The sequence below is a fragment of the Sceloporus occidentalis genome, unplaced genomic scaffold (genome assembly GCF_023333645.1).
Source record: "Sceloporus occidentalis isolate IW3139 unplaced genomic scaffold, rSceOcc1.0.p SCAF_17, whole genome shotgun sequence".
In the NCBI taxonomy this organism is placed as follows: Eukaryota; Metazoa; Chordata; class Lepidosauria; order Squamata; family Phrynosomatidae; genus Sceloporus; species Sceloporus occidentalis.
Genome location: NW_028316997.1, coordinates 345,211 through 371,930, shown reverse-complemented (window position 1 = coordinate 371,930; position 26,720 = coordinate 345,211). Strand labels below are relative to the sequence as shown.

At 38.0% G+C, this 26,720-nt stretch overlaps 1 protein-coding gene across 1 annotated transcript in view; it reads right to left on the bottom strand.

Moving 5' to 3' along the window:
* Nucleotides 1–26,720, bottom strand: part of LOC149302719 (leucine-rich repeat-containing G protein-coupled receptor 5A) — an 83,175-nt gene that overhangs the window by 7,100 nt on the left and 49,355 nt on the right. Inside the window, exons 5-15 of the mRNA XM_089482054.1 lie at nucleotides 25,192–25,407; nucleotides 21,174–21,245; nucleotides 19,215–19,283; nucleotides 18,575–18,646; nucleotides 14,510–14,581; nucleotides 13,596–13,664; nucleotides 13,428–13,499; nucleotides 5,376–5,441; nucleotides 5,039–5,110; nucleotides 4,780–4,851; nucleotides 1,584–1,709 (exon numbers count right to left, since the gene is read on the bottom strand). Coding sequence (XP_089338180.1) covers nucleotides 1,584–1,709; nucleotides 4,780–4,851; nucleotides 5,039–5,110; nucleotides 5,376–5,441; nucleotides 13,428–13,499; nucleotides 13,596–13,664; nucleotides 14,510–14,581; nucleotides 18,575–18,646; nucleotides 19,215–19,283; nucleotides 21,174–21,245; nucleotides 25,192–25,407 — 978 coding nt within the window. The remainder of the gene's footprint in view (nucleotides 1–1,583; nucleotides 1,710–4,779; nucleotides 4,852–5,038; nucleotides 5,111–5,375; nucleotides 5,442–13,427; nucleotides 13,500–13,595; nucleotides 13,665–14,509; nucleotides 14,582–18,574; nucleotides 18,647–19,214; nucleotides 19,284–21,173; nucleotides 21,246–25,191; nucleotides 25,408–26,720) is intronic.

The window sequence follows — 26,720 nt, the reverse complement described above, 5'->3', positions numbered from 1 at the left end:
GATCTCAGGTTTACTAGAGATTGCATGCCATAGGCAGCTTTAGGGACAAAATGTTGGGTATCTCTGGTAGTAGCCCTGTAGCTCCCATATAGTGCAAGCTGCACTGAAGACGGTCTGTGGCTTAAGAGTGTACATGAATAGTGTGTATGCTATTGTGGGTGTGTTTAGGGATATGTTTAACCCCTTTAGTCTCAGGGGTTTTTGGTACCTCAATGCCCGGAGCAATTTTGCCATTTTTGCGGTATGTCGGTTCAGCGATTATTCTCCTTTCTTGCGAATAGTGTACCCATGTAAACTATATTACTTGCATGTTACTGTATAAGCAACGTTTGCTTTAAATGTATAATATGCATGAGGAAGAGATCTATATAGTCTCAAGAGCTTGCGATCCATTGTACGTCAGTTAGCCAATTAGGTTATCATCTTTATCAAATTTGCCTTGGATTATTCAAATGCATTAAATGTCTGGGCATTGTTTAAGAAAGTGATAATTCTTTTGTGTCAGAGATTTAAGAACTGGAAAAGCACCAGTATTCATATTCAATGGTTCATGTGCCATTCTTCTTGTCTAGGAGAGAAGTTCAGGAAGCGGTTGTGCACACTGTTTGTCATTTCTATGGTAATCTGGAGAGCAGTTCCTCATTATGTGGCCCAGCCAGAGGGGAGTTTAAAATAAATGGATGCACGGAATCCTTTCCCATTTCATAGCCGTCTGCCTGGGCTGTGTGTCTCTTTACTCCTCTTTGATACTTCCTTGACTTTTATTTGCCCTTCTTAATTGCAGTTATTTTATGTAATCTTTTCTTGTAAAGGACTGTAATAACTCCTACAATTACTGTTCCACTCCGGTATAAATCTCTTCACTATCTTTCACATGTTTTCAGCAAGTGGCTGATTTAAAGTATCACTATTTATTTAAGTGTACAAAGGCACAGAAGGAATGTGTCACTAGTAATGAATTCTCATTCTGAATTATGGGTGGAATCAGATAATTGCAATGAATGAGCACAGGAAACAATTATTCTGTTTTTACAAGCACTCCCTCTCCTCCTTTCGGGATATATATATATTTTTTTTAACCATTATTTAACCCTTTGCTTACCAACATCATAAGGCTCAATGCACAAAATGGGGTCATTACTTTGGATTGGATGCTGAGATTTTAATTAAAACAATGCATATGTAAAACAAGTTCTCCAAGCTAGCATCTGTAAAATACTTTTCTTTTCAGAAACAGACCCAGAATATTCTCTTTTATGTAAAGTTAAGCGTAAATATATACATTTGGTGATAAAGTTAGATAATAACAGAGTGGAGCTAATAATTATGATGGCATTATTCTTACATGTTAGGTGTAAGCAATGCATACATTACACATGTATGTTTTATATCAAGTATGTATTAACAAAACCAATTATTAGATACTTAAGGTTATAAAAGATTTTAAGAAAAAACAGAATGTAGATAATGTAGCTTGAAGTATTTGATTTTTGGGTAAACATATTAAAGAGGCAGTCATGCCTATTATTTGATGGATTTGCGAAGCCAACCCAGGTTTGGCATTACTGTTCCTGTATTTTTACCTGAGTTTTGGAAAATTTTCCAACAGGATAAGTCTTTGGAGTGATGGATTTCCTGTTAATTTCAAGTGAGTTAATCCATGCAGTCCTGTGACTGGAAATGAGGTTAAGCGATTAGATGAAAGATCCCTGTGAAGAAAGAAGAAAAACATTCTTCATTGTAATCAACAAATATGGACATATTTTTTAGTCACATGTTGCAGTCAGTAAGTCAAAGCTGATTTTATAGCATATTATGCTAAATCTTTGTTTACTTTTGCCATAACAGCATAACAGTACAGAAATTAAATCAACCCACCAATCAATAAACAGCAACACATATATAATCTCTGCTTCTCTAAAATGTAACCTTTAATAATTCACAAAAAAAAACCCTAATAAGGGGAATTGATTCTCCCTAAAAGAGTAATGCTCATACCAACACAGCACAGTATGTTGAGAGAACATACTAGACATAGTAACTCTACTATTGACCCCATTCTTTATCATCTTACTGTCTACTAGGCAATACCAATACGGTTCTCACTATAGAACGTAGGCATTCTATTCCCCAATTAACTGTGATGTAAAGGTGTGAACCAGGTCCCTCGGCACAGAGTGCTCTCTTTGGAGAGTTGTCTGTCAAGGAATTGGTAAAATTCTCTAGATAAGGCAAAGTCCTTCTTGAAAAGTTTTTTCAGGGCCAGAGAAGGAAGGGGCCGCTTTTCTGGGCATTCATCCCATCAACATCGCTCATTGGGCAGAGGGGCCTTTAAAGACTCTCAATACTACGCCTCCAACTTCAAGCAACATCTGCCGTTCTTCCCAGCACATGGTGGAGCTGGCAGAGCGGGAGGTGGAAGAGGATCTTCCTACTCCAGACCCTACTCAGGTACGTCTTTTTTCCCTACCCTTTGTCCCAGGAAAAATATAACCTCAGACCCCTGGATCCTCCAAAACATCCAAGGGTGTCTTAAAGAGTTTTATGTCCCTCCAGTAGAATCTTCCCTTCCCAAGCACACTAATTTCTCCTTAACTGATTAGGACCTTATCACTTCAGAGGTTCAAGAGCTTCTGCAGAAAGAAGGTACCACTCCTGTTCTTCTATCAGAACAAGGTTTCCTGACCAATATATTCCTTGTATGGAAAAAGATTCCAATTTACGTCCTGTAATCGATCTAAAAGAACTAAAAAAATTGGGTGGCTTACAACCCTTTCAAAATTGAAGGCATCCACTGCCTCTGAGATCTTTTACTATTAACATATTGGTCATAAACACATAGTTGGATGAGGTTGGTGTGGAAGAACATGACTGGCCCTCACACAGAGCCCTGACCTCAACCCCATCAAACACCTTTGGGATGAACTGGAACGGAGATTGCTGAGACTGATAATGCAGTAACATAAAGTCACGATTTTAGACAGGAGGTGAATATTATCCCACCCTGATTACTAATTTACAAACGCTCTTGTATTTGTTTTCTGTTTTTGTTTCTATATGAGGCTAATGCTTCTGCTTCCAGTTTCAAGATGCTTCATCCCTGTTTCGATCTGCACCTCCAACTTTTGGTTTAACTCTGATGTGGTTGCTTTTCCTCGTGGATGCAAAGAAAGAGGATGTTTTTCTGTCAGACAGTATATTTATAGGTGTTGCTGTTTATTAATTGGTGGATTGATTTCTACAGTTGAAAAAGTGTAAAAGTTTAATTCCCGTACTGCTTTGCTGATATGGGAATACGAAAAAAAGATTTAATATAATATTAACCACCTATCTTTAATACAATCTTGGCTTTACGTCACCACGTTTGCAAAATCATCAAATTATAAGATATAGAATCTGTTATGAGTATAGTATAAAGCTTTATGTTGCAACACCTCTGCGTGACGGTTTGTAAAGACTATCCTGTTGAGTTGTGGCAAGGAATCTTTTCATTGCACTGAAAGGGTTAACAGGCAACGCTCAAACTATTAAGCCTCTTGTGTTGTGACAGTAATTTCCTATTGCATGTTACAGCAGAATACCATAATTGTGCTTTATCATTTACATAGTTACATAGTTATATAGGCTGAAAAAAGACATGCGTCCATCAAGTTCAGCCTTTCCTATATCTGTTTATATCTTGCTGTTGATCCAAAAGAAGGCCAAAAAAAACAGTTGTGGCTCAATTTTGCACAATTATTTTCCCCATAATTTAAAAATGATATCCCTGAATATTATGTTTTTCCAAGTATTCATCCAGTTGCAGTTTAAACGTCTGTACAGACTCCGATAAAACTACCTCTGCAGGCAAAGAATTCCACATCCTTATTGTCCTTACTGTAAAAAAACCCTTTCCTCTGCTTTAGTCTAAATCTCCTTTCTTCCAGTCTGAACGCATGACCACGTGTCCTATGCATAGTCCTGTTTATGAACAGATTTCCACACAATGGTTTGTATTGGCCCCGAATATATTTATATAATGCTATCATATCCCCTCTGAGGCGCCGTTTTTCTAAACTAAACAGATTTAATTAACCTTTCTTCATAGCTATAGTGCTCCATTCCTTTTATTAATTTTGTAGCCCGCTTCTGCACCTTTTGCACCTTTAGAATAGGTGCCCAAAATTGCACAGCGTATTTAATTTACAATTTTCTGTTGTTAGGAACAGCATGCCCAGAGGAAACACACAAAGAATGTTTACTTGTACGCTGTTTCTGAAAATCTGAGTTCTCCTGAGAATCTAATGTATTGCTTTGGGAAAAAGTACTTTGAAAGTAGGAAAGATGCAAATTTACCAGGAGACTCATCTATAACATTAAAGTGCATATGATGGCTGGTGTGTCGAGGGCAGTGCCGAGGCGGGCACTGGCAGGAAGCAGAGAAGAAAGAGGGGCGCCGAGCAGTTGCTGAAAACATTTTCATGAATGAGAAAGCTTTCAGCGACCGCTCAGTGCCCTCTATCTCCTCCGCTCCCTGCCGCCTGGGTGCTGTGCACCCTTTCCACACGCTTTGTTGTGGCCCTTGGTGTGTCCCTTTAAGTGGACTTCGAATGGATATTTCTAAGGACATTTCTATCGGGGGACTGTCTGCTCACACCTGGTCCCTAGGAAATATGATGGACAGATAATACAGCACAAATCCAGCTTGTGACAGGTACATTAATATAGTTTTTAATAATACCATACCATTATCTTCCATCTAAATGTATTGTAGAAGCACAGTCTATAACCAGTACTCACAGTTTCATAAGGGAAGGCAAAGATGAGAATGAATTAGGATGAATGACAGAAATCATGTTCCAAGCCAAGTCTCTGCAATCAAAAACAAAGAAGATAAAAAATAGAATATTTGCAACAAAGTTACCCTTAACTCAAAGCGTTACACGATCAAAGCATAAGCATGGGTATGCTTTTGTAATGCTTGGTGCTAGCATTTGATATATATAATTAAAGTGGCTACAAGAAAGAAGCAAGGTAGGATGATTTGTGGAGTACTCACAGGGATCGCAGGACAAGCAGCTGCTGAAAGGTGGTGGATCTAATTTCATGGACTTCATTATGACGCAGGTCTCTAAAAGAACCGAACAGTCATAAGCATATTTTCCAAAAAGTGTGAAATTTCAAGGATTTTACGGAACATACGAATTCTTTCACCACATCCCATCAGCCATAACTCAAAAAGTGCAGACGGGGAACGCTATTTAATCCTCCCCACCATTATGCAAGAGTATTTAGCACTTTGAAAGTTTCATTTGTGAAGTGATAGAATGTAAAATGCTTAAGTGGATTTAAGTGTACAATTTGCATGATTGAAACAGCTGGACAGCAATACTTACAATTTCTGAAGTCGCTGACAGCCTGAGAAGCTTGGCAAATCCTTTATATGATTGTAAGACAGGTCTCTGAAATAAACAATGCAGAACATTCAACATTCTGATGAATAAAAATGTGATTTTGAGAATTAACAAGACTCCAGGACATTAAGATAAAAATATATGTTAATTATGATGCTTTAATGATAAAGTCTAATAAGGATTTTTTTATTTTTGGTCCATTCGTTTTCGGTTTGGACAAAATTCGGAGAGCTTTTGTGATTCGGAAACTAAATTTGTTGTTCCGTGTCTCCACTTCTCTCTCTTTCTCTGCAGCTCTTCTTCTCTGGTTGTTCTCTGATTTTTTTCCCAGTTCTTCATTCAAGGGGAAGGGTGTGCACTGCGGCTTCACCCCGTTTTGAAAGTACCACACTAAGCCAGAACAATGCGGACACTTCTCTTTCTCCGCAGACCTGTCTGCATTATTCTGTCCTGGTGTAGTACTTCTGCAACAGGGTTAAGCCTTTGCACAACATAGGGACAGTCCCTCTAATTCCTCCCGATTCCTCCAACCAGTCACAGAACTACTACACCAGGTCGAGATAACGTTGTGGAGAGCCAGGACAAGCAGACCACCAGAGAAGAAAGAGGCAACAAAGAACAATAAGCAGAGCAAATGAGAAGCTGAGACACGGAGAAGGAGAGACATATGCGTGAGAGTAAGTGAGTGTGTGACAGAGTAAGTAGAAGTAAAAAAAAACAAAAAAAACTAAAATGCTATCGCAAATTCAAATCTCTCTGCTTTGTTTTCATTTGTTTTGTTTTTGGACATTTGTACAAACAGATAAATTTAACAAACTTAAAATTCACACCAATCCAATGCACAAGTCTACATGATATCAATTATTCTAAGATTACACCCGTTAAAACAAAAACATTTACTTTAACACATTTGGGGATTTAGCTAATTCAATTAGATAGGCCCATTTTGAAGGTCCACAACAGAAGGCATATATTAGTGCTCTCTGGATGTCCTTCTTGGCTTTTCCAAAGAAATGCGTCCAGTAGATGTATAGCAATCACACTGTCATGCAATGTGCAAGCCAGTACCTGTGTGGGTCCCTATCTACACGTGAAAAACTTTCCCTAGAAGCATGAGAATGATGAGGGTGAATGGGGATGATGAGGGTGAAAATCCTGTCCTTCCAAACTGCTGGTGCGCTGAGAATTTAAAAACCCAGAGTTACTAGGTATAGGTGAGATCACTTGCCCAGGCCAGAACAGAATAAATGAGCCAAGGTTATCTTTTCAATCATGTATAAGGGGTGGATTTTCTTAGTTTAGTCGCTGACCATGGTAAGAATAAGTTACTGGGTGGAGCAAAGATGTTACATATGTAAGAAAAATAAGAAGATGAAATTATCTAGTTGCTAATCTTGGTAACTGTAGCTCATTGTCAGAGTGTGAGACTGCTGTGTTCCTTTTCCTCTGTGTGGATGCTTTGAATCCCCCTGAGCCCAAACACATAACCAATAGAGATTTCTGCTGACTTTTATTACATATGCTAAGATGTATAATATCAGTAATAGGCCACTTTAAATATTTTAATGTTCACCATAAGTTTAAAATTATAGATATACACTGAATATCACAATAGCAAAACTTTGTTACTAAAGTAAGTTTTTCAATGTATGAACACATCCCAAGAAACCAGCCAAAGCAGTTAAGTAGCAAACCATCACTTATATACCTGTTTTTGCTTTTGCCATATTTTTGCAAATAATATTGAATTACTCTGTAATTATATTAATGCTATATAACTTGCATCAGGGGCGTACCTAGAGTATTTGGCACCTGGGGCAGATCCTGTATGTGGCACCCCCCCAACACTTTAAAACTGCATAGCTTCTATCGTTATATACTGGCGCAGACATTGAAAGTGGTACAGCATTACTGTTATCATTATATACTGAGGCAGACATTGACGGTGGTACAGCATTACACCTATCACTAGATATTGAGGCAGACATTGATGGGGGTACAGCATAACACCTATCACTATATACTGAGGCCGACATTGACAGGGGTACAGCATAACACCTAACACTATATACTGAGGCAGGCATTGACGGTGGTACAGCATAATCCCTATCACTATACATTGAGCCAGACACTGATAATAGTGCAGCATAACTCCTATCACTATATACTAACCCAAACATTGATGTGGTGTAGGCCTACCACTTCATTGTCTGGCTTAGGGATGCACCGAAATGAAAAATCCGAAAATCCAGCATTTACTTGTCCAAAACCACATATGACCCCCACCATAAAAAAAACCTCACACTTTTATTTAAAGTAAGTAACACAGCAAAATAGGACAAAAAATTCAATAACAATATTAATATATTATATATATATATATATATATATATATGATTGTTAACAGCAATCACACTCCTATCATGCCCAGATTCCAGCATTTTCTAGCTGACTTGGTATGATAGGAGTGTGATTGCTGTTAGCAATTATATATATATAAATATATATGTATAAATATTGTTATTATTATTGTTCACATGTGAACTCAGCACTGGAGGCATAGAATCAGACATACAAATCCCGTATTTGCAGGTATACAATAATAATGTATGGAAACATAGCAAGAGATAAAACTACAGGCATAGATCACAGGTTGCACAAAGCAAAGCCAGCTCTGGCATCCACACTGCCCACATAGAACCTGACCAGCACCCAGATTACACACATAGGATTTACCAACTTCGTCCCCAAACAGCCCGGCCTGTGCCATCTTTGTCCCATAAACACCCTGCCTGTGTCATCTTGGTCCCCAAGGCTCAAACATCCTACTTGTGCCATCTTTGCCTTTCCACAAATCAATTTTACATCTATCATACACAAACACTTTAACAGTCACTCACTAATTCACACTTTCATTCACATAACTAATTCACACAATCATTTATTCTCTCTCATTCACACAAATTTACACATTCATTAATGCATTCTCACAACCTCATTATTATCTCCCTCATTCAGACAATTCAATATTATACCCCTCATCACTATCTCCCCCCTCCCTCCCTCCTCACTATATACCCCTTCCCTCCTCACTATCTACCCCCCTCTCCCCCCCTACCTCCTCACTATCTACCCACCCTCCCCCCCTACCTCCTCACTATCTACCCCATCTCCCCCCTCACTATCTACCCACCCTCCCTCCTTACTATCTACCCCCCTCCCCCCAACTATCTACCCCCTCCCCACTATCTACCCCCTCTCCCCCTCCCTCCCCACTATCTACGCCCTCCTCCCTCCCTACTATCTACCCTCCCTCCCCACTATCTACCCTCCCTCCCCACTATCTACCCCCCTCTTCCCCTTTGTAGTTAAAGGTTTTTGTACTTACCTTCCTGCGGCTTCCTGCTCTGCCGCTGCGCTACTTCACTGCTGAGTGCGGCGCTCAGCATGACATGCCCGCACCGCGACGGAGTTAGAGGCCTCGTGAAGGAGACTGAGGGGTGCTGAGCGGTTGCTAGGTGCCCCTCTCTCTCCTCCGTGTAAAAAAAAATATAAAAAAAAAGTGACGAGGCTGCCGGGGATCCGGGACATGTGGTCACCCTAGCCCGTGGCACCCCCCTGATGAGCGGCACCCGGGGCGGACCGCCCCCCCGCCACCCGCTAGGTACACTACTGACTTGCATCATAGGAAATGTATCATGCTTAATACTTAAGTATCAATGGACCGGATTCATAATCAATCACTATTATGAAATGCTGGAAAAAAGCCAATTAATAGATGGAACAAAACCATCTGGATTTATTTATGACAGGGATGTTCAATGTAATGGAATTGTCTCTAGGGAATATACTTGCCAGGAATTGGTGTGCATGAATATGAGCTTCTGAAACATGACCTGATAGATACTAATAATATGCATGTCTCAACAGTCATCTTAGATAAAATAAATAACATTTCTTTTCAAAATAGTAGGCTTCTTTCACAATATTAAATATACCTCAGTCTGTTATTCACCACAATGGCCTCTGTGGTCCACTGGATGATCTCTCTTTACCCTAGATGTTATATGGCCTTTAAATCACACTAAATGCATGGTCAGAAGAACTTACACAATTCAGATTATTAACCATAGCTACCATGGATAAAATAGTGGAGTGGTCATGTATGCTAGACTAATAAGCAGTACACACATGAATACTGGACAATTAACTAGTGTTTAATGCACCATAAAGGTGGGAGGTTGCAATGCCTAGTATTCAGGTGATGCCACCACCGCAATACATATAACTTTCATTTTGCCAATTGCAGGTGTAAATTATGCTTCGATGCCTCCCTCAAAATGTTACAATTCAATGAATTCCTTAAACGTTAGATACACAGCATGTCAACCCACTAATGTACCTGATGCTGCACTGTCCAGGCATCTGTTCCATTCTGCCATGTTTTTTTTTCTTAACTAGAAACTAGACTTGGGCACCAGGGGGCTCTTCGTGTTCGTCTTCGGGGAAAAAAAAATCTTCGTATTCCGCGAATATTCGCCTGTTCCTGTCTTCTCTTCGGGTGAATATTCGTGGACATTCTTCGTGTTTGTTTTTTCTTTGTTTTTTCCGGTTAAAGGGTTAATACGGGGTTAACGCGTACCGCAGCAGCTCTGGCGCCAGGAGTTTAAATGTCCGTATGAGAAACTCTATTGGTCGTCAGCAGGGGGCTCGTCTGCCAATGGTTGATAGCAGATGAGCCCCCTGCTGGCGACCAATAGGGTCACTCGTACAGACTGTTGAACTCCTGGTGCCGTAACTTGTCCGGCAGATGCCATTGGTCTCCCTGTTCTATCAGTTAAATGTCCCTACGTGAGCCTATTGGTCACCTGCAGGGTCTTCCTCTGGCATCAACCAATTGGTTGATGCCAGAGGAGGTCCCTGTAGGCGACCAATAGGCTCATTCGCACTGCCCTGTAACCCGTGACGGCGAACCTGCGGATTTCCACTTCCGTGAACTGCCGCGATGCCAAGGTAAGTTAGAAGGGGAAGGGATCGGGGAGAGTGGTAGACGAAGATGATCACGAAGATCTTCGTGATGTGTGTCTTCGTCTTCGCCTACGTTTTACCGCTGCTGTCTTCTCTTTGGCGTGTCTTCGGAACGAACACAAAAACGCACTCTTCGTGTTCGTTTTCATGTTCGCCCGAAAACGAATGCACAAGTCTACTAGAAACCTTTACGTGACATGGAGAAGATGACCTTATACAGTATGTGTGTCCATGGGGTGAATTTTGGGACAATAATATCAAACGAAGCATTTTTTTTACATATACTATGGAATTTATCTCAGGCCCCATGTGGTTTGTCTACATACAGGCATTACAGAAGAAAACCTCAGCTAGGTTGTAAATAATAACATCACCATGTCAGACAAGTAATATACATGTCTTATTTTAGGAAAGTTTTACAGCTTTCATATTGGTAATAAAACAATAAATTGTAATCAGTACTAATGCATGGTATGCCAAGTGGAGAAATAGCACATGCGTTTCCAGTGATCTAATAGTCACTCTCATAAATTATCTTTTTAGCTTTTAAAGGAAAAATAAACCATAGGTTTTGGTACGTCTTTTAACACTGGAAGTCTGTGTGTAAGTCATGCATGTCTAATTCTTATCGAATGTCACTGGCATTTAAATGTGTTTTCATGTACTGTGTTTAGTTACACTCCAATTCATGTTCCAGATCATTGAGAAGAATAAGGTTCATAAAATGTATATATTCAATATAATTATTTAAAGTCTACATAAACTTTCTCCGTGCTGAAATTTTAGGATTTCAGGTAACTTTGAACAAAGAGGTTTTGTGACAGGTTGCAATATCGGCTTACTGTGATCCTAAGTCAAATCAAAATCACTTCTGGATTTTACATTTATAGAAAATGTGAGAAATTTGTTAAGCGTATAACTTGGTTGCTCTATTTTCAGAAGTGGCTTCAGCAGAAATAGATCATAGGTTAATAGGTTTGATTGGTTGGTGACCAATGCTGCTAACAATAATTGATGATGCTGAATGTGGCAGCATGTCATGTCATCCATGTAAGTCACATATGAAACACGCAGATGCTTCGATCTTATATGGTTTGGGTAATTTCTTTAAAAGAAGGGTTTTGAGAAACTTCTGGGGTTGATATTCACTGTTTATATATCAACAATATGCTAATCCCTACACATAGCTGGCAGAAAGCTGTTTGGAAACATGGCTAAAAGTTTCATTTACTTTCCAAGCACTTTTGTTAATTTCACCTTTTTTGTGTAAAAAAGCCAAATGTTAATATATATTCTGGTTCCTTCCAGAACAATAACTACAATAAGTCATCTGAGTTGAGAATAAGGGGAGCGATATTTTAGAGATAGGCAGCCTAACACATGTAAGACACCTCTTAAAATGCAACTATGATATTGACTGCATGGTGGATACAATAGCGCCATCAAATTCCGAAGTGCTGTACAATGGGTGGACAGGACAAAACAAGTAGTATATAACATAACAATTCGACTTACAGATAATACTAGCTACAAATCAGTGTCTGGTTCAATGTAAAGTATTTTTTTTTAAATAGTAACTATTTCAGTATAACTGGTGATGGACCCTAATGCTTTTGTAGACTTCCACATACATAATCAAGTCACAGGCGTGATGAATTGTGTATTTGTTACCGAACCACAATAACACAGGGGTTATTGGCTACCTGTGTTGAAACACATAGACACTATGGAAACCAACCAACCACCAGAGCACTCGAGTAAAATGACCTAACTTTTAATTTATAGCCTTATGAGATTAATCGTAAGAAACATAATTCATGCTCTGCCTAACTGCTAGTGCCTGGTGTAACAAACTCAGCAAAGCATGCTGGTGGACAGTGGGACTTCAAATTTTTCTACGGCCTGCAGCTGGGAAGCCTTTGTCTCAAGTGAATTTTAATTGCCCAACATGAATAGCAGGCAACACGAAGCCACGATGTACAGAAAGAAAATTTATGATGTGCAGAAAACAAGGTAACAGTCAATGATTTTCCTACACAAAGAGCCTTAAGCATACAATATGTCTCCACTAAATGAGCAACCCAGTGTTCTGTGTCCTGTGTTACTCATTTTCTTTTTTTTTTAATTGCTGGGAAGAAAGAACAAGTTATGGCTTTTCATAACTGCTCAATATTTCTTGGCCCATTCAGTGCCTTTGAACCGTATCTTAACAAGCACAGACAGATTCCATAAAACGATTCCCTACTCCGCTAAGACATTGCATGCATTTAGCTGGAGCGTGCGTTTCAAAAAGTGTGCATATTCCAATAAGCATAAAACTGTGAAATTCCTTACTAAAGCACAAAGATAATCTGTGGTGAAATATGATACTTTTACTTTTACAGAAACGAGTCCTGCGAATATGAATTGCAAAACAAAAAACTTGTATCGAACTGAGCGTCACATTCATGTCAAATACGTTGTATCATGGGCCAAATGGTTTATTATTTTTACCAGTGGAAATACTGTTTTTTTTTAATATATTTTATCAACCATTTATGTATTTGTGCTGTTTCACTTCAAAAATAACGGATTTCTCGACCTAGTATGTTAGGAACACAAACTTTAAAAAATCTGTTACTTTTATTCATTTTTGATAAGGTTTAATAACATAAGACCAACTATTTATAAGAAAACTTTTTGATTTATAGAGCAACAGCCTATCAATGCCTGGATTTGTGTTACATGATCATTAAGTGTTCCTGGAAAAAATATCAATGGGGAAATATTTACGTGGCAACGTTTTGATATTCAACAGTACTAGAAATTATGTTTCTAATATTGCATTTAGTGATTCAAGTGTTATGTTCAATGAGTGGAACACTATCTTTAATAATGAAACTGACCATCACACCGATAGGACTTTGATGACTTTGTGTTCTAAATAAATAGACCTAAATGCATGTCATGTCACAAAAAAAAGTGTTAATTTTAAGCCATCCATCTACATAATCATCAGAAACTTACAGGACTTGAAGGTTGGGCAGTTGGTCGCAAACTGTGTCGGGAAGATGAACAAGCTGTGCTCCTGTCAGAGTTCTGTGAAATGTACAAGCAATTTGTCTTTACTTGTCTGATCCATGTAAAAGCAGCGGTGTCAAAGCAAGACTTCAGAACAGAAATAGAATGACTTACAGGCTCTCTAGGTGTGTAGTTCCCGTCAGGTCGGGAAATTCAGTGATTTGGGATGCACCATTCAGTATCCTAAATTAAAAAGCAAACATTGTTAAAGCACATCCTTTAAGTATCTTAATTAATTGTCTATAGAAGTATTCCAGTGATAATAGAATAATCTAATAGATAGAATATATCTGATAGATAATAGATATATGAATGTCTCTCACTGCTAATTAGAAACAGAAGCCTGATATTTATTGTATGAGAGAACAGAGATGTGATCTAGTTCAAAGAGAAAAAATATTTTGTTTAAGTAACTACTCAGGTTGATATGAGTTGCAATTAACAGATACTCTCTGTTTTATTTAACTGGCTAAAAAAAATTCTTCCTGGATATTATTTTCCACTCGTGTTTGAATATTATATATTATATATTATAGACAAAATCAGGAATAAACGTTTAAAAAAAATAATTTTTGTCTTAATCATATGTGTACATGAATTGTTCACTAGTGCCTACTTTAGATTTTATTTAAGATTTTACAATTAAATAAATTCACTGTAGTTTCATTTATCCATTGGAATCACCTTTTCAACATATATGTCCTGGCATTTACTTTAGATCTTTAATTCTTGTCTGAAGATCAATATGTTCTTCATGTTTATCAGGTATTAAAATACTTAAATTGTCAGCCTAGATGGGCTGAATGATTCTTATCTGCCGCCAAATTCCATATTTCTATGTTACCTTGCACTAGTTCAATACATTTGTTATGTACGCACAGGCATCCTGCTTACTTCTGAGAGCCTGCTATAGACATTATAAGCCTCTTGCAAACGTTATTTGCAAAGAAACAGTCAAACTGATTGTTAGCACTTATGTCATTTTAAAGAAAATGTTAACTTTTAATGTCAAAAAAATAAAAACTCACAATGTTCGGAGCTCAGGCAAATGCTGAAAAGCAGATCTTCCAACAAGCTGAATTGGATTGTCGTAGAAGTGACTGCAGTGAAAAAAGTATAAAACATTAAAATATGTTAAAAGAATGTTTAGCCTACCAAATGGTTTGGTTTACGATTGTTCAACTAAACACATACAAAACTTGTTACAGGAGAAATTATCTGAGGTTAGCCATGAATAATTCACAATTAAATGAACAATTAAATGACCCATAAATTGTACACGTATTTTTTTAATGCATGTTGGAGTCCATTTTGCACCCCAATGTATTTTACTGCATGAAAATGGAAGCATGCATTGTTAAGTTATTGAAGTTAAGAAAATAGTCTCATTCTTCACCTACCTCAAATTCCTCTACCAAAACCAGGCAACATTACTACATAAACTTCTTGCGCATGCTCAGTAGTATTCCCACGCAAGCAGCAGCCAATCAAATCCATGCAAGCTAAATATCTGTATTCAGATACATGTCATACATTGCCATTAACTAGAACATTCTACAGAGCATGTAGAAGAAGCATACCATAGTATGATCCCTGCTTTCAGAGGAGTTAGCTGGGACACAAGTCTACCTCCAATGTCTAAAGATTGGTTTGATTGGCATGGAGTAAAATGCACTGGAGTCCATGCACCCTTTAATGTGGAAGGTTGAAGCTTATTAATATAACATTACTCACTACTTAGCCAATAAACTCCCAATGCCAATACAGTTTTAGGGTACGTCAAGTACGGCATGTATTATCACCCACATTGCAAAATGAGCCGTGAATTGTCAAAATGTTTGACGGCTACATAGAAAAAACAACAAAAGACTGTTTGTCCTTTCCATACATTTTAATTGATCGCATCTGTATTAAAATGGGCCAGTCTGAAAATTAGATCACCGCATCCATGCACCTTTTTTGTATTTGTTTGATATGTATACATCTTTGCTTTGAATAGCATACTCGTCTTAGAGGAGCTTTTCTTTCGGCTTTTTAATAAACTGGTATTTTTCCATTTTGTTCTCATGTGGATTGACACCAATGTAATAAGGCATGTATAACATTTCCAGTGGGGGATGTACAGTTAGGACAGGGCGCAGATGGAAATGGCAGGAATGCTGAGGACTGATGGCTCTCAGGTGATGGGATTTGTAAATGCATTAGACCCATAGTGGGAGGTTTCATGCCCACAGCTCCCGTGAAGGTCCAAGTCAGGTCAAGATACTTGCAAATAACTATTTACAAACCTTCTACGTTCTTCTAGCACTATCCCGATTTTTCATTGTCTTACTCCTATCACACAACTTTAGCTATATATAATAAATAGATGAGTACTGCAATATAGAATAATACCTTTTTATTGGACTAATATTGGATGAGCTTTCGAGAATATCAACATCCCTTTATCAAGTCAAAAGCAATACCGACTACAAAACATCCAAGTGAGACATGTAGGTATGTATGTATGAGTTTTTTTCCCCAACAACTCCATTATCACCCTCATCCCCCTACCCACCCAAATTCTTCTCACACTAGCTAAACTAATTTACAACCACCTTAAACTGCTGTGACCTGTACCTTATCAGTCTCTATCATTTCTCTTAACCCCTGTACTGTTGCCCATGACTCAGATGATTTGTAGTCAGTGTTTACTTTTGACTTGATTAAGGGAGGTTGATACTCTTGAAAGCTTGCCTTTAAAATGGAATGTTAGTCCAAGACAAAGGTATTATTTTATATTGCAATACTCAATCCAGATCGGTCATAAGCCATCCATCAGTATGCTTTCCGGTTTCTATACCTTGGTGTAGGCATGTCACCATGCTTTGCCCCTGTATGCACTCTTTGTATTAACTCTCACTCCCAAGAAAAGGGGTTTGCCATGTAATATCGGTGAATGCAGAAAATTTAAAGATTGAATCTTTCTGTTTGTAGAATTTTCATTTATAATCGGGCTGTAAGTAATACAAGAGGGGGTTCGAAATAAAATAATTTCGCCTGTGACTTGCAGAGCATCGTGGGAATTTTTGGGAGTATATGTGATACTTAATTTATGGGTATTTTAACTGAAAGAAGATATCTGGTAATTAGAAAAAATATTTTGGTGATTTCATAAAAAAACCCCCCAAAAAACTAATAAATGCAGTAGAAATAAATACTGGGAAATGTGAACTTAAAAAGCTACATGCATTGGTGGGAAATGTGCCTGGTAAACAAATTTTCAAATAAAAGAATTACAAGGAGGGAGTTATCCATTGTTTGAATGGAGTGCATAGTTAGTGGAGTGTTAATTTTGCTGCTTAAATTTGGGTTGTTTTATGGAGGGCAGCCACACAGCATAACATTTTTGTAAAGAAGGTTTTTAAATCCCATTTTCTGTCACTGAATTAGGATACCAGCAATGCTAGTAGGTGTTGGGGTATTTTCTACAAATTATGTAGTTTATTATATTTTTTTTTATGTTGATGCAAGTGTTTCAATACAGTCAATAGTAGGAGTAATAAATAACTCCAGGGTAGATTGTTTTTACTCCAGTTCATATAGATAAACTTAATCCATGTTGAATTGAAATCATGCTGAAGGGTTAAACTGCTTTAATGTCCGTTTTTGGGTGTTCTGACCCTTGGGGTTATGCTTTTCAACATTGTGTGCTGTTCAGCATCTGAATTACAATTGTCTTCTTTGATTTACCAGCATTGTGAGCTGTTTTATGTCTTGCTCAATTGTCTAATCATTCCAGTGTGGAATGTGGTTTTGGTTATAAGATTATACAGCCACACTGAGGCAAATTTTGTTTTTCCTTCAAATGGCTCTAAACCTTCGAAACAATTGTCTCAATTTCATTCATGCTTAATCCAAGGCCTGCATCTAATGTGATTAAGTCTAACTGGAATATGTCAATTTTATTTCCTATTTTTGTTTCACACTAATCAAACGCTGTCTTACCTCCATCAGTGTTGAGACTGAATTACTCAATGTTCTCCTGTAACCTTTACACTACGGTTTGGGGACAATGTTTACCTCAATGTCTACACGTACTTTGAAGATATTGCATATTACTAAACAATGATCACAATCCTCTAGTCAGGAACAGATTTACATGTCATGTTTCTCTATGCTTTAGATCTTTGGTGCCCTGTGGCCCCTTTACTTGTAATGCACTCCTATGTGAATCGTCATGGTGGACCATACATAAAAACATGACTGTATTACACCATCTTAGTTCAGTAGAAAACTGAAATCCTTAGATTTCTGAGCTGTGGGTTTGATTCAGCATCAAAATACGAGAAATTCAATGAAGTTAAGGCTTAAACCCTTTAAATGTGGCTGCATTCCCTAACAAGAAATCCAGTTCTGTATGTTATTTTGTATTCTTTAGATTGTGTGTACAATAGACTTTAGTGGAGCTGGGTGGAAACTTTTTTTCACTCACAGCCATTTGTGTCATGAATGTTGGGATGGATATGTTGCATGCTATGATGTCATCTCATGATGTCTTTGCTCTCGTAGATGGAGTAGGGAACACATTTTCCACCAGCTCTAGTGTGCAGCACTATGGACACATACCTAAGGCAGTGTCACACAAAATATCTCTGTGATATGGGAGGCATCCCCATGACGTTTCGGGGCCATATTCCAACAAATACATATTAACCATTTGTGTGGAAAATAGGTCAGCAATGCTTTAACTTAAATTGTGTCTAGTTCTCTGACTTTTATGTCTTGCTCAGTCAATTGTTCTTCTATATTGTTCCCTTGATTCAATGCAGTAATAGCATACCACATCTCATGGAAAGTGACAGCAGATAAGAACCCATCCAGTCTGCCCAACCAAAAATATTATATCTATGACACCGCAACCCTATTTGTTTGCTTATGAGGAGAGCAGGTCACTAAAGGAGAATTCTATTCTAAGTGTTAAATGCTTTTGTACAGCACAGTGCCTGGTACTGTGAGGGCAGAATAAGAGCCTGGTGTGAATCAGTGACAAGCGAGTCCCGACCCCAACTTTAAAGAAGTCATATGTGATTAGAAACATTTTATCCACTTACATTGTGATGAGTGAAGGATTCCCAATAAATGCTTGTTTGGGAATACTCCTTATGTCATTGCTATGAAATCCCCTAAAAGAAAAACAACAACACTTATCCGACATTGTATGAAAAACAAAACACACAGTAATGCTCTTCGATGAGTTGCAGCACAGCATGGCACTGCAGGAGTTAAATCTTTATACTAGGACATGGGTGAGAGTGGGAAAAAGGAACTGGTGGTTAGAAGGTCATTGCGACAGCAAACACTGTCTCAAAAATATTTTAATTTGCAAAATTAAAAAAACAAAACATTTTCTCTACTGCAAAGTAATGGTCACAGGGTTCTACCTTACTTACACCCTTACTTCTCCTACAAAGAAATTATTCCTGCTCACAACAGTTCTTTAACCCTTGGCAGTATCGATAGGGATCAATATGATTTGGCTTGTTAAATCAATCACATTCACAGAAACGTTTCACCAAAGTGAGCAGCTGTAAGCAATAGTAGTATGTATTTTTTTATGTCCCTACCCTACATTCAAAGTTACAGATTGCTGTGCCATGTATAGCATCCTAAAAGTCCTTGGAAATCCTGCTAACAGTATTATGTTCTCCTGGGTGTTTTGTTTTAAATGTGTTCTAAGCATATTACACTTACAGTTCTTTAAGGTTCTTCAGGGCTTTAATGGCAGACGGGAACTCCACCAGATTGTTATAATTCAGGTCTCTAAAACGGAAAGACAATTTAAATTGTCTGATCCCAGCAGAGGGCGTTTCAACTCAGACAATAATTCAGACCGACACAGCATTATAAACACAGTTTCAAACTCATTAACGTGAAATTTTCAAGCAAGATTTTAAACCATATTAGGATTTTACATTCTTTAACACAGCAAGGTACTGTAAAATCAGGTTTCAAATATATTTCAATATTTTAAATGTATATATAAAAACATATTGTTTGCATCATTTACTACCTCTAATTTGTGGAAAAGCATTACAATATTAACCCTCAGAATAACATTAGAAAGTATGTTTTATGGCTGTGGCAAAACAGTGACCCCTATATTGCAACTGCTTGATTGTGGGAGGACCTGCCATATTGCAGATTGGGGTCTGTACATGTTCTTCTCTTGTGTTTGCTTCTTTTTAATTAAAAACTGTACCCGAATGTGCATCCTGACCCTCCATACGAGCATTTTTTCTATCTGGTTATGGTCTTTATTTCTATATGTAACAATTGCATAAAAAAACATTTCTGTACTTTGTTTTTCTTTTCTTTGATACATACAAAGCTTTACTACTTTTACTTGTGCTCTAGGACTGCCTTCATACATATGCCCCATAATCTTGGTGTGGTAAAGGATGCTATTTTCAATACCTAAATGAAAGGCCAGAACTAGCCTATAATCTACCTTCTTCTTTTGCATCTTCATTTGAGTGGCTTCATTACCCTTTTTCTTACTAGGGAGGAAACTAAGGTTTATCTCTGTTATTATAAATGGAGGTTTTTAATTACATTTAGATACTATCTGAGGCCCAGAAAGTGTCTGTTGGAAGATTTTTATTCTTTTTGTGCATAATCCTTCTGAAAAGAAAACCGCTACTACGGAAGACGCGCTGCCAAAAATGAAAAATATGTATTTTGTTTAAGCTGTTTTAAGCTTTCTGGTGCCACTTGTTCTTTAAAGACGGAATAATTATTTTCAAGAGAGATGAAATAAAACTTACTGCTAATTTACCTGTGATGAAACCATGGAGATGGAAACAAAAAGCCAGTCCTTAGGTATCATACAGCGATGTGTCTACTTTTTATGTTATACTTTCATGCTATTTAACGGTCATCACTGTTTCTATTTAGCAACTCAAGAGGATACTAATAAATAAATAAACTCTGGTAGACGTCTAGCACGGTTTTAATTCTGGGGTTGATTATAGAAGCTAAATTAGAGATTTTGAAAAATGCACAAAATAGACTGCTTTACATTATTCTACAAATGGTTTCTAAATGTTTCTCATAAAAACAAAGTTGGTTGTGTTGAACATCACACCATATCATGCTGTTATTTAAAGGGATTGCATAGTAGAGGCTCTCAAGATCTCAAGTTTCCTTGGCTTTCTATTCCTCCACCTTGTTACTGGAGCCTAACTTAATGACCATAAATGTCGTGAATTTATGTCAAGTTTATAGCTAAATAGTTCTATTCTGTCACTGTGTTAGTCCAGGAATTCTGTCTGTTGCTTTGCCCAATGAATGTACTGGTGTCCAGTCCCCCCTCCCCCAGCATGTGTAGAAGTTGAACAAAACTGCATAATTTAATATTCTCTTTTTTTTTTTTTGTCTAAGTAATCCGGTGAAAATGTTGGATTGTTTCTTTCTTCCAATATGCCTTCTGCGGCATGAGTAATGGTCCCATGTGATACAGAAGGCATGGTTCAAAGGTATTGTTAATAGTTACTGGATTTTTTTTTATACAGTCATCATATGAACAATCAGAAGAACCACTAAGCAATTAGGCAAGCCAAAAAGCATGTTTGGCTTTTCAGCTATTTTTATTCTTTTTGGAATATCAATGAAAACAGTGAAAGGCATGAAACAAATAAGAGGTCAACTCACAAAGTCTCCAGACTGTGGAGCCCGTCAAAGCATTTCTTTCCCAGGGAGTAGATCCTATTGTTATGGAGATGGCTGCAGGGGAACATTAAAAGCACAGTCAGGAGAGCATGCCGCGCACAGTGAACCTATGCAAACTTCCTGAATTGAACGCTTCTAAAGCATGCACTTATTGTATGCAAGTCAAGCACTGCCAAAGAATTTATTGGAGGGCATGCTCCTCAGTCTTTCACTCTTCTCCCTCAAAAAGATTGGCGGCTGTTTTGGGTCCACAGAACAAATGCAGAAGGATACATTGATGGGTTGTAGGTTTGTTTTTTTTAACCGTTTTGCTGCTGAAATTGGCAGATTCAAGTGACTATCCAGTATCTTCCAAATTCAATAAATAGTCTGTATGCATTGAAAAAGGATTGCTTTTTAGAGAATGGACTTGTTGTTCTCATTTCACAGACCCTTTTCCGTGACTTTAGGTATTTCTTTGTACATTAAGTAAATTGTAACAAGCTTCCAACAGTTGAATGTAGACGCACACAAAAGTTACACACACTTTTTATACTTTGTGTATAAAGCTAACATAAAGCACATGAAAGGATCAATAAATTACTTTTGTTACTAAATGGTTGTGTATGGTAATGTTACATCATAAGTAAAGAAGTATTACAGCTCAGCCATAATAAAAATGTAATCACATACAGACACAGAAGCTTCATTTTGGACAGAAAGCAGCTGTACTTCCAACTGTGTTGTAAGACGACCATTTAATCTAAACAACGATGCAGGCTCCCAAAGTAGCCTCCTTGAAAGTCTGGGCATAGATGCAAGACCTGCTCTGCTTGTACTCATCTGGCCAGTTTTGTCAAACATACGTTGCTGTTATTGTTAGTACAATTATTATGTACAAAAATGTCACTGAAATTACATGCCATGAGGCCCCACCGCACAGCAGCTCCCTTAACTACTCCAGCGGCCCCTGAACTATCCCCACCCCTCCACTTCTCTCAGCAGAGGATCAATCCCTTCCACTTCCACATGCTGAGCGGGACAATGTCCAATCATCCGGCACCTACTATGACTGGATCACACCTTTTGGCATTACCAGCATGACTGACAATTTCTACACTGATGTGCTTTATATACTATAATTTAATATACATTGGTAGATAATCTATGACTATTTATGCCTGCTTTTGCAAAGAAAGTTTTTTTGACGGGCTATACCTTTAGTTGGATTAAGTGTTAAAACATCAGACCCATGAATACATTTATCTTTATATTTACACAACTATGAAAATTTAACACACTATTTAAATAAAAAAATCGATGACATCATAATACACAGATGATGTCAGACTAGTGGCAACCCATATTATGCGGATTGCAGCCATGACACCCCTATGCCATGGCATCCTTTTAGAGTTTTCAGCCACCCCTGCACATTCTATATACTAAGATCAAATAATGATGTATATTACCTAGCTTTATTTTTTATAATGACATTTCCATTCAAATGGATGGCTGTTGTTTTTAAAACATTGGAATTGATGAAATTCTGGTATATTTAATATTTGGTCACAGAGATGAACTGTGCTAGCAGTTCATTCTTATCTGTCTCTTGGGGTTCAATGCAATAAGACATTTAAGGAAAAGAAGCAATGAAAATAAAACAATGAAGTGACTGCCTGCAGCACATTTTACTCGGTGAGATATTTCCATCATCTGGCAATGGAAATTCCTGCTGGCATATAATTTCCTGAAAGATGATAGAAATGCTTGTATTAAAAATGTAACTAGGTAACGTTCCAAAATGGATGGTTTTTAGTTGGCCTGCAATCATTGCTGCCAGGTCATTAAAAAAACAAAGAATACGTATGCAAACTAACCTTGATGTTTTAGTATAAATCATCTAATTTACATCAATTAATTACAGTTGTCTACAGATTTTATGAAACATTCAGAATAGAGTTAGGGACAAAAATCTGTTAACCCCTTCAATCCCAGGGGTTTTTGGTACCTCAAAGCCCAGAGCAATTTTGCCATTTTTGGGGTATGTCGGTTTAGCGATGATTCTCTTTTCCTGTGAATAGTGCACCCATGTAAACTATATATTGTTTTTTCAAGGAGAGATAAAGCTTTCGTTTGATACCATAGTTGGATGATTAGCTGAAAATTTAGAATGAGAAATTTAGTAAAAACTAGCGAAGATTAGAAAAATAAACTATTTTTTTTTTACATTTTCCCTCTGAATCCTCACAAAATTAGGTAAAGTGATGGAAAATCCCCTCCAAGTTTATCAATTCAGGTGTCCTGATTTCAGAAATACCTCATTTATATAGATTTTCCAGACTTTCCCAGCACCAGGGAGCATACTATTAGGTGTACAATTTTGTATAATTTTTATGCCTGTGGCTTAACGGGTTTGGGGGTTGTGAACGGGGGCAGGAGGGTTATACTGGCTAGATGTTATGCTAGGGCAATGGGATGTAAGGTTTTTTAAGAATTTTTTTATTATCTTTTTTTATATATTTTTTTTACATTTTTTTTTATTTTAATTTTTTTTACATTTTTTGTATTTTTTACATTTTTTTTTTTACACAGTAATGGTTAGAGGTCCTCCTAGGGACCTTCTGAACATACCAGTGATGTCACAGTGACATCACAGCTCATATTATAAATTTTTTTAGTATTATTTATATTATTATTTTAATGATTTATTTAATATTATTTTTAAATGACTAACCGTTTTTTTTTTTTCAGCTTTTCTGTTACAGGCCGAGAGGGGGAGTGAGAGAGATGGTTTCTCACTCCCCTCCCCGCGATCCCCCTGCACCGATCACACTGTGATCTCTATGCAGGTCCTCACAGACCTGCATAGAGATCGCAGCGTCTCTGTGCCTCATCGGAGGGCAGGATATCCCCGCAGGGGATATCCTGTCCTCCGATGACCTTCCGTGTTACGTCAGCAGTGACGTAACCCGGAAGGGAATGCCCGATCGCGCATTTGCAACTGCGCGATCGGGCAGTTTACCGGTAATAGCTTACCGGCTTTCATGCCGGAAGCTGTTACAGGCGATCGGACAGCAGAAAGCCGGCAAAGCCGGCTTCTGCTGTCAGTGGGGAGTCCAGGCTGTCAAATGACAGCCTGGTCTCCCGTGCAGCGGCAGGGATGTGTCCCTGACGCTGCACGAAGGGCTGGACGTACCGGGACGTCCATAGGGGTTTCTTTGTGGGCGTTTTTTGGACGTCCCGGTACGTCTATAGGGGATTGAAGGGGTTAATCTTATATACAAATGCCATGAAATTATATGAATTATTGCAATCTATTGAGCATTAAGCACTATAGTGCAAGCTAAGTGGCATGCAACTGTATAGATCTAAAGGAAAGAAAATAAAGGACTTAGTTCCAGGAGAGACAGGTAGCTTCCTGGAACACCTGGGCTAGGAGGCAGCAACATATTTGTCTTCAGAGTGGTGGCATATGACATCATATCTCAGTGCTCTGCCTATTAAGAACATGCAGTACCTGGGAATGAAACGCTATGGAGCCTGTGCCAGCTAGGCTTAGTACAGTCCTCCATAGTGTAAATGGGCTGGCTACACAGATTATATATCTCCGTTGCAACCAGCCAATTGAGCAGTGGCGAAACTGCAAGCTTAATAGCCCAATAATGTGATCTGACATCAGTTAGGAGGCAGGGGAGCTGCTGCTCTCCTGGACATAAAATACAGCCATTATACGGCATCTGCAAGGGAGAGACAGTTTCTTCCCAGTGCTTTGAGAAAATATTGCCTCTACCCACTATTTGTGACACCACCATATCGCACTGTATGCACATACATTATTGTAGTGCTTAATTTGCATGTAGTTTGCCATTTTAATGACATAAGTAGGGGATTGAGCCAACAAACAAAAAGAGATTGTCACTTCATATGCATAATGATATCAAGGGGGGGCTTTATAAGCCACATGTATTGCACAATTTTCTGTTTGTCCCTTAAAAAAGATAACTTCTCCACAACTTACAGAACTACCAGACTTGACAGATTCCTGAATGCATGATCTGGTATATGGTGAATCTTGTTCAATGCCAAGGTCATAGCCTGTAATGCAGACAAATGTTCAAGAGCCTTCACAGGAATTTCGGCCAAAGAATTGTCATCCAGCCACAGGTGACGGAGGGAATATAAGCCACTGAAGCAGTTAGGTGGCACATAGCTGATGTGGTTAGCGTCCAAGCGCCTAAAAGTAGGATACAAAAATCATGATTGCAGGGGAAATCATTGAAGGATAGTAAGTATAGCACAAATTATTTTTTATATACATTTATTATACAGGTGCATTTTGGGGGTTTTAAAACAGTATTAGCTGTTTAATTCTTCCCTTAAGGGATCTGCATAGAAACTGCCACTTTGCCATTTTTACCTTTATCAGCTGTCAAAGCTAGCCATAAACCCTGTAATTAAAACCAATCCCTATGTTATCTACCCCATGGAAATGTCTCATAACATGATGTCTTACATGGGCATGCTCAAATGATGTGGAAATATAAAAAAATATATATAAATGACGTGTAAATCAAGCATGAGTAGTACAGACCAATGGGTGGTGGGGGGGAAAAAGAAAATAATAATTTTTATGTTAGAATTGTAACATATTGTTTCTCGCCCCCTTAGATAGCTCACAGTGGGTTTAAATCTCATGGCAAAATGATTGAGCACATTTACATTCTGGAGGGGAAGCAGACATACATTATCCATAACAGATGGACATTGACATGATGCTTTATATGATTAAGCCTCAACTAATTTTCACATTTAATTTTGGTTAGCATGAATTACATTGAACAGTGTGCAAAATATAAACAAATTATGGATTTATGTACAGGTGTGGGTTTTTCATCTAAATAATCACAGCAATGCTCAGCCAGAAATATATGGAAAAACGCAACCATGATAAGATTATAAATACGAATTGTAATACATTCTTAATTACAAAGAATGGCTTTATAATGCAGCGTGCGTAACATTTTCTTAAGTGGAACACATCTTTAAGGGCTTATATAACCAACCAAACCTGTGATTTAAAATGTATGGACCAAACACCAAAGATCCGGACAAAGATAATATACATTCTACAGATAGCTATTGCACTAACTCATATGATATTTAGAGTTGTGGAGAACAGCTGGGAACTGCCAGGTTGGTCTAGTGAAAATTGTTATACCATGCAAAAAGAATAGAATTAGATAGTGCTACAGCTAGCCTTTTATTTGCAAAAAGTTGCCATTTCATTGATCCTCTAATAAGGTAAATGGCAGCAATGCCTCAAGTTAGGGGGGCAGCGAAGACATATGGTGGAGCTAATTGTATGCATGGATGAATAAGAAAGATTTGGAGGATAGATGAGATAGAATGAGAAAGATGGGATCTGTGCTTCAGTAAATACAGTCAGTGTTTATAATCATATGTAACCACATGTGATGATACCACAAGCCATGTCTGCTTATAGAATACCAGGGAACAGTTAGTACAGGGTAGGGCAGCTGTGGCCAC